Genomic DNA, 13,460 nt, shown 5'->3' on the forward strand with positions numbered 1-13,460 from the left:
TAGATATTCATCACAACAGTGACCTTGAGAGCCATTAGCATCAAATGTCCACCAATGCATTTGGTGCTCATCTCTATTAATATGGCAATCCTGTCACAATGTAGTGCCTGCTGTAGTTGTAAGTAAGAGTAGCTGATTTTTAAAATTAATTTATGGGATGTGGGCATGGCTGGCTGAGCCAGCATTTATTGCCCATCCCTAATTGCCCTTTGAGAAGATGCTGGTAAGCTGCCTCCTTGAACCGCTGCAGTTCCTGGGGTGTAGGTACACCCATAGTGCTGTTAGGGAGGGAGTTCCAGAGTTTTGACCCAGCGACAGTGAAGGAACAGCGATATATTTCCAAGTCAGGATAGTGAGTAACTTGGAGGGGAACTTCCAGGTGGTGGTGTTCCCATGTGTCCACTGCGCTTGTCCTTCTAGATGATAGTGATCATGGGCTTAGAAGGTGCTGTTGAAGGAGCTTTGGTGAGCTCCTGCAGTGCACCTATTCGATGGTATGCATGCTGCTACTGTGCATCGGTGGTAGTGGGAGTGAATGTTAGTGGATGGGGTGCCAATCAAGCAGGCTACTTTGTCCTGGATGGTGTCAAGCTTCTTGAGTGTTGTTGGAGCTGCACTCATCCAGGCAAATGGGGAGTATTCCATCACACTCCTGACTTGTGCCTTGTAGATGGTGGACAGCCAGTGGATGTGGTTTATTTGGACTTTCAGAAGGCTTTTGACAAAGTCCCACATAAGAGATTAGTGTATAAAATTAAAGCACATGGGATTGGGGGTAGTGTATTGAGATGGATAGAAAACTGGCTGGCAGACAGGAAACAAAGAATAGGAATAAATGGGTCTTTTTCCGAATGGCAGGCAGTGACTAGTGGGGTACCGCAGGGATCGGTGCTGGGACCCCAGCTATTCACAATATATATTAATGATTTAGATGAGAGAACTAAATGTAATATCTCCAAATTTGCAGATGACAGAAAGCTGGGTGGGAGGGTGAGCTGTGAGGAGGATTCAGAGATGCTTCAGTGTGATTTGGACAGGCTGAGTGAGTGGGCAAATGCATGGCAGATGCAGTATGAAATGGATAAATGTGAGGTTATCCACTTTGGTAGCAAAAAGAGGAAGACAGATTATTATCTGAATGGCTATAAATTGAGAGAGGGGAATGTGCAACGAGACCTGGGTGTCCTCATACACCTATCGCTGAAGGTAAGCATGCAGGTGCAGCAGGCGGTAAAGAAGGCAAATGGTATGTTGGCCTTAATAGCCAGAGGATTTGAGTACAGGAACAGGGATGTCTTGCTGCAATTATACAGGGCCTTGGTGAGACCACATCTGGAATATTGTGCAGCTTTGGTCTCCTTATCTGAGGAAGGATGTCCTTGCTATAGAGGGAGTGCAGCAAAGGTTTACCAGACTGATTCCTGGGATGGCGGGAGTGACATATGAGGATAGATTGAGTCGGTTAGGATTATATTCGCTGGAGTTCAGAAGAATGAGGGAGGATCTCATAAAAATCAATAAAATTCTAAACAGGACTAGACAGGGTAGAAGCAGGAAGGATGTTCCCGATGGTGGGGGAGTCCAGAACCAGGGGACACAGTCTGAGGATACGGGGTAGACCATTTAGGACTGAGATGAGGAGAAATTTCTTCACCCAGAGAGTGGTGAGCCTGTGGAATTTGCTACCACAGAAAGTAGTTGAGGCCAAAACATTGTATGTTTTCAAGGAGTTAGATATAGCTCTTGGATGATATGGGAAGAAAGCAGGAACAGACTATTGAGTTGGATGAATGGCCTACTCCTGCTCCTCTTTTCTATGTTTCAATGTGTCCTACACTATTGTGCCTGTAGTGTCCTGCACTATTGTACCTGCAGTGCCCAGTGCTATTGTACCTGCAGTGCCCAGCGCTATTGTACCTGCAGTGCCCAGCGCTATAGTACCTGTAGTGCCCAGCGCTATTGTACCTGCAATGCCTAGCGCTATTGTACCTGTAGTGCCCAGCGCTATAGTACCTGCAATGCCTAGCGCAATTGTACCTGTAGTGCCCAGCGCTATTGTACCTGCAATGCCTAGCGCTATTGTACCTGCAGTGCCCAGTGCTATAGTACCTGTAGTGCCCAGCACTATTGTACCTGCAGAGCCCAGCACTATAGTACCTGTAGTGCCTAGCGCTATTGTACCTGTAGTGCCCAGCGCTATAGTACCTGTAGTGCCCAGCACTATTGTACCTGCAGAGCCCAGCGCTATAGTACCTGTAGTGCCCAGCGCTATAGTACCTGCAGTGCCCAGCGCTATTGTACCTGCAGTGCCCAGCGCTATAGTACCTGTAGTGCCCAGCGCTATTGTACCTGCAATGCCTAGCGCTTTTGTACCTGCAGTGCCCAGCGCTATTGTACCTGCAATGCCTAACGCTATTGTACCTGCAGTGCCCAGCGCTATTGTACCTGCAGTGCCCAGTGCTATTGTACCTGCAGTGCCCAGTGCTATTGTACCTGCAGTGCCCAGCGCTATAGTACCTGTAGTGCCCAGCGCTATTGTACCTGCAATGCCTAGCGCTATTGTACCTGCAGTGCCCAGTGCTATTGTACCTGCAGTGCCCAGCGCTATTGTACCTGCAGTGCCCAGTGCTATAGTACCTGTAGTGCCCAGCGCTATTGTACCTGTAGTGCCCAGCGCTATTGTACCTGTAGTGCCCAGCGCTATAGTACCTGTAGTGCCCAGCGCTATTGTACCTGCAATGCCTAGCGCTATTGTACCTGTAGTGCCCAGCGCTATAGTACCTGCAATGCCTAGCGCAATTGTACCTGTAGTGCCCAGCGCTATTGTACCTGCAATGCCTAGCGCTATTGTACCTGCAGTGCCCAGTGCTATAGTACCTGTAGTGCCCAGCACTATTGTACCTGCAGAGCCCAGCGCTATAGTACCTGTAGTGCCTAGCGCTATTGTACCTGTAGTGCCCAGCGCTATAGTACCTGTAGTGCCCAGCACTATTGTACCTGCAGAGCCCAGCGCTATAGTACCTGTAGTGCCCAGCGCTATAGTACCTGCAGTGCCCAGCGCTATTGTACCTGCAGTGCCCAGCGCTATAGTACCTGTAGTGCCCAGCGCTATTGTACCTGCAATGCCTAGCGCTTTTGTACCTGCAGTGCCCAGCGCTATTGTACTTGCAATGCCTAACGCTATTGTACCTGCAGTGCCCAGCGCTATTGTACCTGCAGTGCCCAGTGCTATTGTACCTGCAGTGCCCAGCGCTATAGTACCTGTAGTGCCCAGCGCTATTGTACCTGCAATGCCTAGCGCTATTGTACCTGCAGTGCCCAGTGCTATTGTACCTGCAGTGCCCAGCGCTATTGTACCTGCAGTGCCCAGTGCTATAGTACCTGTAGTGCCCAGCGCTATTGTACCTGTAGTGCCCAGCGCTATTGTACCTGTAGTGCCCAGCGCTATTGTACCTGCAGTGCCCAGCGCTATTGTACCTGCAGTGCCCAGTGCTATAGTACCTGCAGTGCCCAGTGCTATTGTACCTGCAGTGCCCAGCGCTATTGTACCTGCAGTGCCCAGCACTATTGTACCTGCAGTGCCCAGCGCTATAGTACCTGCAGTGCCCAGTGCTATAGTACCTGTAGTGCCCAGCGCTATTGTACCTGCAGTGCCCAGCGCTATAGTACCTGCAGTGCCCAGCGCTATAGTACCTGCAGTGCCCAGCGCTATAGTACCTGCAGTGCCCAGCGCTATAGTACCTGCAGTGCCCAGCGCTATAGTACCTGCAGTGCCCAGCGCTATAGTACCTGCAGTGCCCAGCGCTATTGTACCTGCAGTGCCCAGCGCTATTGTACCTGCAGTGCCCAGCGCTATAGTACCTGCAGTGCCCAGCGCTATAGTACCTGTAGTGCCCAGCGCTATTGTACCTGCAGTGCCCAGCGCTATAGTACCTGCAGTGCCCAGCGCTATAGTACCTGCAGTGCCCAGCGCTATAGTACCTGTAGTGCCCAGCACTATTGTACCTGCAGTGCCCAGCGCTATAGTACCTGCAGTGCCCAGTGCTATAGTACCTGTAGTGCCCAGCGCTATAGTACCTGCAGTGCCCAGTGCTATAGTACCTGCAGTGCCCAGCGCTATAGTACCTGCAGCGCCCAGCGCTATAGTACCTGTAGTGCCCAGCACTATTGTACCTGCAGTGCCCAGCGCTATAGTACCTGCAGTGCCCAGCGCTATAGTACCTGCAGTGCCCAGCGCTATAGTACCTGCAGTGCCCAGCACTATTGTGCCTGCAGTGCCCAGCGCTATAGTACCTGCAGTGCCCAGCGCTATAGTACCTGCAGTGCCCAGCGCTATTGTGCCTGCAGTGTCCTGCACTATTGTGTGCCTGCAGTGTCCTGCACTATTGTGTGCCTGCAGTGTCCTGCACTATTGTGTGCCTGCAGTGTCCTGCACTATTGTGTGCCTGCAGTGTCCTACTCTATTGTGTGCCTGCAGTGTCCTGCACTATTGTGTGCCTGCAGTGTCCTGCGCTATTGTGTGCCTGCAGTGTCCTACTCTATTGTGTGCCTGCAGTGTCCTGCACTATTGTGTGCCTGCAGTGTCCTGCTCTATTGTGTGCCTGCAGTGTCCTGCACTATTGTGTGCCTGCAGTGTCCTGCACTATTGTGTGCCTGCAGTGTCCTGCACTATTGTGTGCCTGCAGTGTCCTGCACTATTGTGTGCCTGCAGTGTCCTGCACTATTGTGTGCCTGCAGTGTCCTACTCTATTGTGTGCCTGCAGTGTCCTGCACTATTGTGTGCCTGCAGTGTCCTGCACTATTGTGTGCCTGCAGTGTCCTGCACTATTGTGTGCCTGCAGTGTCCTACTCTATTGTGTGCCTGCAGTGTCCTGCACTATTGTGTGCCTGCAGTGTCCTGCACTATTGTGTGCCTGCAGTGTCCTGCACTATTGTGTGCCTGCAGTGTCCTGCACTATTGTGTGCCTGCAGTGTCCTGCACTATAGTACCTGCAGTGTCCTGCACTATTGTGTGCCTGCAGTGTCCTACTCTATTGTGTGCCTGCAGTGTCCTGCACTATTGTGTGCCTGCAGTGTCCTGCACTATTGTGTGCCTGCAGTGTCCTGCACTATAGTGTGCCTGCAGTGTCCTGCACTACTGTGTGCCTGCAGTGTCCTGCACTATTGTGTGCCTGCAGTGTCCTGCACTATAGTACCTGCAGTGTCCTGCACTATTGTGTGCCTGCAGTGTCCTGCACTATAGTGTGCCTGCAGTGTCCTGCACTATAGTACCTGCAGTGTCCTGCACTATTGTGTGCCTGCAGTGTCCTACTCTATTGTGTGCCTGCAGTGTCCTGCACTATTGTGTGCCTGCAGTGTCCTGCACTATTGTGTGCCTGCAGTGTCCTACTCTATTGTGTGCCTGCAGTGTCCTGCACTATTGTGTGCCTGCAGTGTCCTGCACTATTGTGTGCCTGCAGTGTCCTGCACTATTGTGTGCCTGCAGTGTCCTGCACTATTGTGTGCCTGCAGTGTCCTGCACTATTGTGTGCCTGCAGTGTCCTGCACTATTGTGTGCCTGCAGTGTCCTACTCTATTGTGTGCCTGCAGTGTCCTGCACTATTGTGTGCCTGCAGTGTCCTGCACTATTGTGCCTGCAGTGTCCTACTCTATTGTGTGCCTGCAGTGTCCTGCACTATTGTGTGCCTGCAGTGTCCTGCACTGTAAACCATCACCATTTTTCTTGGCACTTTAGAAAGGGCTCAGTCCTTAGAGAAGTTGCAGAAAAAATTGACAAGAATGAATCCAACGATGTGGAACTTCAGTTTCATGGATAGATTGGAGAAGCTGGTGTTGCTCTCCTTCAAGAAGAGACTGTTGAAAGGAGATTTGTGTAGAAGTGTTCAAAATCCTGAGGGATCTAGGCAAAGTAAATAGGGAGAAATTGTTCCAATTGGCAGAAGAACCGAGAGCTGGTGGATACTTATTTAAGATGAATGGCAAAAGAACACACATGAGGAAAATCTTTCTTAAGCAGCAAATGGTTTAGACAGTGTTTCCCAAACCTTTTCCCACTGTGACCCATTTTCATGCTGGAAAATTGGTGTGATTCCAGAGTGAGGGTGGTGAAGGTGAGAGTTGTTCAGCAGGGGACGGGGAGGAGTGTTATTGAGTGCGGAGCAATAGTTTTGTCCACAACGTTTTTGAAGACTTTGATGTGGCTCTGGGACAGTGCTTCCCAAACCTTTTCCCACTGTGAACTCATTTGTTGTGGCCTCGGAGCTAAGAATCATGCACACACATGTAATAGGGCCTCAGCACCGATCCCAGAACTCTCCCGCCATAGACTCCACTTGTCAATCACTATTGCTAGCTTGGAGCTCTCAACCCCACATGATCATCCCACAACCCCAATGTGGACCACGACCCATGGTTTAGGAACCCCTGGATTAGGATCAGCATCATACTACCTGGGAATGTGAGGCAGATTCAGTTGGGACTTTCAAAATTCACCTGCGGAAAAAAAAAAGCAGGGTTACAGGGAAAGGTAGGGTGAGTGGGATTAATTGAGTTGCTCTTGCAGGGAGCTGACACAGACAGGATGGGCTGAATGGTCTTCCTCTGTGCTGTAACCATTCTATAATTCAATAATTCTATGACTGTGGATTTCAGCACAATGCCATATCCGACTTGGTTATTCTCAAGGTATTCTGCAATGTTGTCATTGTGGTATCCTGCTGCCTTGCTGAGGATGTAACAGCTTCAGCAGGTAAAAAGAAAGTTCCAATCCAATTGTGGCACTGGGAGGGAACTGACATTCGACAAGTTGTGCACTTTCAATTGATTGAACCCCATTCATGGTGACAGGAGCCTGACCTTTTCATTTTCCTTTTCAGGCGTGAAGCTGCAATGCAAGATGGCTTGAAGAAAGCTGTCAGCGTCCCTCTGTCCTTAGCAGAGAAAGTAAACAGTCTCTGGCCGGTCCTAAGTGAGATGGCAACATGTGGAAACCTGGCTTGCAAATCAGATCTGCAGGTAGACATGGTTATGGGTAGAATAAGAAGTCTTAAAATCCAAGTGGCAAGTTGTGTCTCTCTAGAGGCAGTTTCTGCACTCATTGTTGATTAAGTTACTGAGGGAACCAATTGTAACAAGTTTTGGTTAGTTTTCATAGTAGTTTTGTTAGGTAGGAGCAAATGTTGATCACTCACAGCATGTGAATGAAAATTTTTTAATGTTGGGAGTCATGTAACTGCCCAATAGGCTAGACGGCATATTATAACCATTTATCATTCTTCGAGAAGGATATAAATTCTCCAGCTCTGAAGAACAGTCATGGACTCGAAATGTTAACTCTGGTTTTTTTTCTCTCCACAGATTCTGTTAGACCTGCTGAGTTTTTCCAGCATTTTCTGTTTTCGTTATAGATTCCCCAGTCTGGTTAAGAGCTAGTTTCCATTTAAGTTTGTAAAGCTTAATTCGCTTTCATAAGCCTGGGATGTAATTGAAGTAAGAACACTGGAATATATTTCGACTATGTTCTGTGTTGCATGTTTTCCCTTACAGGCCTCTCCTATGTTAAAACTTGAACCATTTAAGAATTGCAAGATTAATTGGGGAGTTAAGTCAGATCTGCTGGCCCCTAGTCCCAGCCTTGTTCTAAACTCTCTTTCTGTTTCTAGGTTGCAGCTAAAGCCTTAGAGCTGGGAGTATTTGGGGCCCATTACAATGTCATCATTAACCTCAAGGATATCAAAGAGAAGGAGTTCAACACCAAGGTATTGATGGAACGGAGGACTCAGGGCTAGCGTTTGAACAGGACGAGGAAGTAAACAGTGAGGAGCTGGTTAACAGTCTTCATGGTGGTAATAGACTGGTGAAAGGGGCAGATACATGGCAGATTAAAAGTGACACAGAAAAGTGTGAAGTGATGCATTTTGTTTAGAAGAATGTGAATAAATTGATATTTGGTAGTACAGAACTTGAGGATTGCTGAAGAAGACATTTTGTTGAAGCTTTTTGTCTTGCACTCATCAGGACAATTGCAAGAATACCAATATTGGGGAAGCAACAACTTTGTTGGGTTCCATGAGAAATGTGTCTTCGATGGAATGACACCTAACCTTCTACCCCTTTCGTATTTCCGATATGTGGATGATACGTTTGCTATATTTAAATCTGTAGCAGCACCTAATAATTTCCTTGCATATCTTAATGGGCTCCATCCTGAGCTCAAATTCACCTTTGAAATGGAGCAGTCAAATGAACTCTCCTTCCTTGACATACTCGTTGAGAAATCTGCCAGGGGTTTCTCTACCATGGTCCACCACAAGCCTACCTTCACTGGTCAATATACACATCGGGATTCTTACAGTTCCACATGCTATAAGATTGGCCTTATCGACAACCTTGTAAATAGGGCCCGATCCATTTGCTCACCGTGCAAGCTTGATGCTGAAATAGGGTGCATCAAAGGCATCCTGCAGGATAATGGTTACCCTGATCAGATCATTTCATGCTGTATATCACGCAAACTCATGAATGGGCCCAAGGCCATCACTATCGGTCATGAAAAGTGCCCAGTCCACCTCAGATTACCCTGGAAGGGCAAGATATCTCAAAAATTTAAGCAGCAGGTCAAGTTAGTTGTTTCACGCTGCTACTATGCAGTGGCAACATGGGTGGGATTCGCCACTAACAGGATGCTACCATTAAGCCAAAAAGATGTTCTACATATCTCACAAATGAGTAATGTGGTGTATGAATTTCAGTGCCAGTGTGATGGTAGGTATGTAGGCATACGTCCCAAAGACAGGTGGATCGTATTAAACAGCATGTCCCTTCCACTGTTCGCAATGGGCAAGGTACAGACCGTACCCAACCAGTCCATGCTCGCAAAACTCAGAACACAATGTCCAACATTAGATGTGATTCTGCGATTGGACAACATTTGCTAAATAATCCTCAGTGTGCTAAGAATTACGTTGACGACCAATTTAAGATTGTCAGTTGGGCTCGCAGTGTGGAGCATTTGCGTGTACCGGAATTGACATATTAATACACAGGGCCCTGTTCTTTGCCGACAGAAAGAACATACACATTGCACCTATTTCAGCTAAACAAAATAAGTAACAGCCATTCGCTGACTCATTCCTCAGGGCAATGCCTTGACCAATCAGGGTCAAGCTGCCTGGTTTAAATTTCAAACAATGCTTGACAGTTAACTATGTGAAGAGACTTGAGAACCTGGGATTGTTCTCCTTGGATCAGAGAAAGTTAAGGGAGATTTAATAGATTTAATTGTGAGGGTTTTGATAAACAGGGACCAATTATATCCAGGGCAGAAGGGTCAATCACCTGAGGACACAGATTTTAGGTGATTGGCAAAAAACAGAAGGCGAGATGTGGAGAATTTGCTTTACTCAATCAGTTGTTGTGAATTGGAAAGCACTGCCTGAAAGACTGATGCAAGCAGATTCAATAGTAACTCTCAAAATGGAATTGGATATATACTTGACAGATGAGAAGTTACTGGAGGGCTGTTTCACAGAATCACAGAATTCTTACAGTGCAGGAGGCGGCCATTTGGCCCATCGTGTCTCCGAATCAGTACTCAGCGCCATTCTGCTGCCTTTTCCCCGTACCCCTGCACATTGTTTCTATTCAAATAACCATCTAATGCCCTCTTGAATGCCTCAATTGGACCTGCCTCCATCACACTTCCAGGCAGTGCATTCCAGACTCAAGCCACTCGCTGTGTGAAAAAGTTCTTTCTTGCTTTTTTTGCAAATCACTTTGGGTGGACAGGAAAGCACACCAGAAAGAGTTACCACCTTTAGCAGTGGGGATAACTGAGAATAAGCAAGGGCATATCCTCAATCTTGTGCATGTAAGAGCTTCGTATTGTATATTGTATAATAAAGTGGGCAGATGTTTCATGTAATTCCATTTGTTTGTAGGGGTGGAGTACATGCAAGTATTTGTCACTTTAGTCTTCTTGCTGTCCTAGGCTAGAAGACTCTGTGTAGATTCGGTGTTGGCGAGCAGTTAGCGAGTGACATTTGCTTACAGATTAGGAGTGAACTTTTTCTCTGCTTTTCCATAGGCTAGAATGAGGGCCTGTGATCTCCTGGATCAGGCTAAACAGAACACGGTGCACGTCCTCGAGCTGATTGACAAACGGGAAGAGTCAGGGAAAGAGTGAGAAACTGGAGTACAACAGCTGAAAATCCATAGGAACACATGGGGAATGTTTCCACTCTAAGTATTTGTGTTTATCAGCAGCAGTGAATAAAAGAATAACATTGCTCACAAAGTGTGCAAGAGTTTCTTGGTGAAAACAGTGGTCTTTGAGGTTGTATTTATGTCATGGGGTGAATTTTATGCTTGGAAATTGAGTGCACTGCCCACCCCCACTGGACTTACGTCAAACTCGATGTGATGACATCAGGTTGCCAACCCAACATCATCGTTCCAGCCTCCGATAATAGCGAAGTCAGGCGGGCGCTGAGATCAGCAGCCTGCCCAACACATTTAAACAAACTAATTAAAGGCCGATTCAGCTTGTTGATAAGACAATAGAGTCATATTTTACGTTGCTCACGCCATTTTTCACTGGGCACACGTGAAAAATGTTTGTAGTGAGTTATGTCAGCTATGAGGAGGTGTTGCAAGGGTGTATCGAAAGACTGCACGCGGGACTATTCAGCAGAAGAGTCATCTGGTGAAGGTGGGAGAGTTTCCCTGTGCTTTAACGCATTCATTCATTTTTTTCAGCCTGCAATAGAAGATATTGATGGGGAGGGGCCTTAACTGAAGCTTGTAGATTTCAGTACTGGACCTGGAGATCACTGGCCGCCATGGGCAGAGTCCACCCGGGTGGGGAAGTTCCTCCAGCAAGGAGGAAAAGAGGGGAAGGAGATGGAAGAGGGCAGCTGGCCAGGTACAGGTGTGCCCTGTGGTCCAACCAGGTGAGGAACCTGCTGCTGTGCAAGGACCTCCAGAGGAGGGAACTCAACCAATGCCTTCTCCAGCTTTACATCTGCAACAAATAATGTAGGAAGGACAGATGGGGGAGCCCAGACCAAGGATGGCCCCATGGTTTAATGATGGCTCCCTGCAAATCCTCATTCTGGCTGTGAATGATCGGCAGTGGGGGTGGGGGAGGGGGGACCCTTGTGCCAGCTGATGGGAAGAGGAGACCTCCCTGCCAGATCAAAGAAGGGGAATGAGACAGACGTGCTAAGATGTCATTTCATCCCTGGCAAGGGTCCACATTAGGGTACATTAATCACCAAAATGGAAAAACAGGCTTTTACCTCTTGCTTCTCCAATACTTCAATGTGTTCAAATACTTTAATGGAGGAAACTAGAACTCAGGGATATAGTTTAAGATTAAGACACTTCCCTTTTAATACACTTCCTCTTTAATACAGAGATGAGAATTTTTTTTCTCTCAGAGGGTCATTAGACTTTGGAATTCTCTTCTCTAGAAGGTAATGGAGGCTGGGTCATTGAATTTATTCAAGGCTGAGTTAGGTAGATTTTTGTTGGATAAAGGGAGTCAAAGGTTGTGGGGGCAGACAGGAAAGTGGAGATGTGACCAAAACCAGATCTTATTGAATGGTAGACCAGGCTCGAAGGGCCGAATGGCCCACTCCTGTTCCTAAATCTTATGTTCCTTTCGGGCTTCTGATTAGTTTTCTGCCAATGAACAACTTCTTCCACAAGGGGAAGCAGCTGCCACCAACCCTTGCCAGGGTGCCTTTAAATGGGTGGCCATGACTGACTTCGGGTTTACAACCTGACCACTTTCCCACCAGATGTCCCTCCCTAGAGACCTGGTTGGGCGTGCTGTTGACTTTTCCCTCACCTCGTTGGTCAACTTCCTGCCAAGCTGCCACTAATTAGCCGCAACACACTTTATTCGGCATGTGTAAATGGCAGGGGTGGTACACAGCGGACTACATACTTCCCGTCAGCCTCCTACGCCCTGCCCAAAAATGTAAAATTCATCTGCCTGTGTCCTGTGGGGAGCAGATGGGAAAGGTTCCTATCCTGCCTCATGTTATGTTCATTCACCCCTTTCCTGAGTGTTTTGATGACTCCCTGGGGAATAGTACCACACTGATTCTCCTTCAGCATCTTGTCCTAGAGACTATTATTCACCTACATTTTGTGGAATCATACATATGGCACAGAGGAGGCCATTCAGCCCACTATGCTTATGCTGGCTCTTTGGAAGAGCTAACCGATTCATCACATTCCCCTCTTTCCTTATAGCCCCGTGAATTTTTTTCCCTCTATTCCATTTTGAAAGTTATTATGAATCCTGTTTCCATCATTCTTTCAGGCAGTGCTTTCAGAGCAGGACAATTTACTGTGTGAAAAGATTTCTCTTCACCTTGGCTCTTTTTCCAATTACCTGAAATTTGTGTCCACTGATTATATCAACCCTCCTGCCGCTGGAAACAGGTTTTGCTTATTTACGTTAACTTCATGGTTTTGAATCTCCCCTTTACCTTCTGTAATCTAAGGAGACCGACCCCAGCTTCTCTAATTTCTCCATGTAACTAAAGTCCCTTATCCCTGTATCATTCGAGTACAACTCCTGTACCTTCCCCTAAAAGGTGCAGCCCGGAATTGAACACAATTCTCTTTCTCGGGTCTAATCAGTGATGTATTATCATATATTTTATTCATTATTGCATATTATTCAGCCTTGAATGTCAGCATGCGCTCCACCACAAGGAGCCATCTTGCTTGATGATCATACACACATGCACTTCCAGTGGAGTTCACTAGGTGGCAGCTAAGAGCAGGAATGCTTGTCTATTTTATCTTCTCTGTAAGGTGGGGCACTTTAGACAGTTGTAACCCCTATTGCTGATACTCTGATGAAAATCAGCTTATTCAGCACAAACAGTGAAATAAACCTGGAAGCTTACTGCTCTTCCTATTCCTCAACTACTTAATGACATTTGCAATCTTTACTTCATGGAATGAATCGTCAAACAAGTGAAGAAACAATGCTTCATTTCCAATTACATTTAAAGGAAATGGTTTGATTTAATCATTGTAAATCAAGATAGTTTTTGAAGTAGTGTTTCATTATAGCCACTTATTTCCCATATTTATTAAGTTCTGTGGTGTACTCACAGTAAAGTTGAATGTAATTCAACCATGTAATGTGCAGTGTATTATTCTGATGCTGAGATGGAGCTGTGTTTAAGATAACCTATCTCTTTAAACTGACTTACTGTAATGAATGTCAGTAAACACAATGTGAAGTCAAGGCAAATGCTGGTAGAAGTTTGGAACTCTCTTCTGCAGACATCATTTGATGTTAGGTCAGTTATTAAGTTTAAAACTGAGGTTGATAGATTTTCATTAATCAAAGGTGTTAAGGCGGGTATAAGCAGTTAGGTCACAGGTTGCCTCTGATCTCACTAAATGGCGGAATGGGCTCATTGTCCTGTTCC

The 13,460-nt window shown here is 46.8% G+C and overlaps 1 protein-coding gene across 2 annotated transcripts in view; it reads left to right on the top strand.

The window, feature by feature from the left end:
• Positions 1–10,286, top strand: part of ftcd (formimidoyltransferase cyclodeaminase) — a 101,864-nt gene extending 91,578 nt beyond the window's left edge. For both annotated transcript variants that reach the window (XM_078551680.1, XM_078551679.1), the window contains 3 exons: positions 6,876–7,014; positions 7,662–7,757; positions 10,085–10,286. In XM_078551680.1, coding sequence (XP_078407806.1) covers positions 6,876–7,014; positions 7,662–7,757; positions 10,085–10,183 — 334 coding nt within the window. In that variant the 3' untranslated portion in view covers positions 10,184–10,286. The remainder of the gene's footprint in view (positions 1–6,875; positions 7,015–7,661; positions 7,758–10,084) is intronic.
• The last annotated feature ends 3,174 nt before the right edge of the window (positions 10,287–13,460 follow it).

The sequence above is a fragment of the Cetorhinus maximus genome, chromosome 11, assembly GCF_964194155.1.
Source record: "Cetorhinus maximus chromosome 11, sCetMax3.hap1.1, whole genome shotgun sequence".
NCBI lineage: Eukaryota > Metazoa > Chordata > Chondrichthyes > Lamniformes > Cetorhinidae > Cetorhinus > Cetorhinus maximus.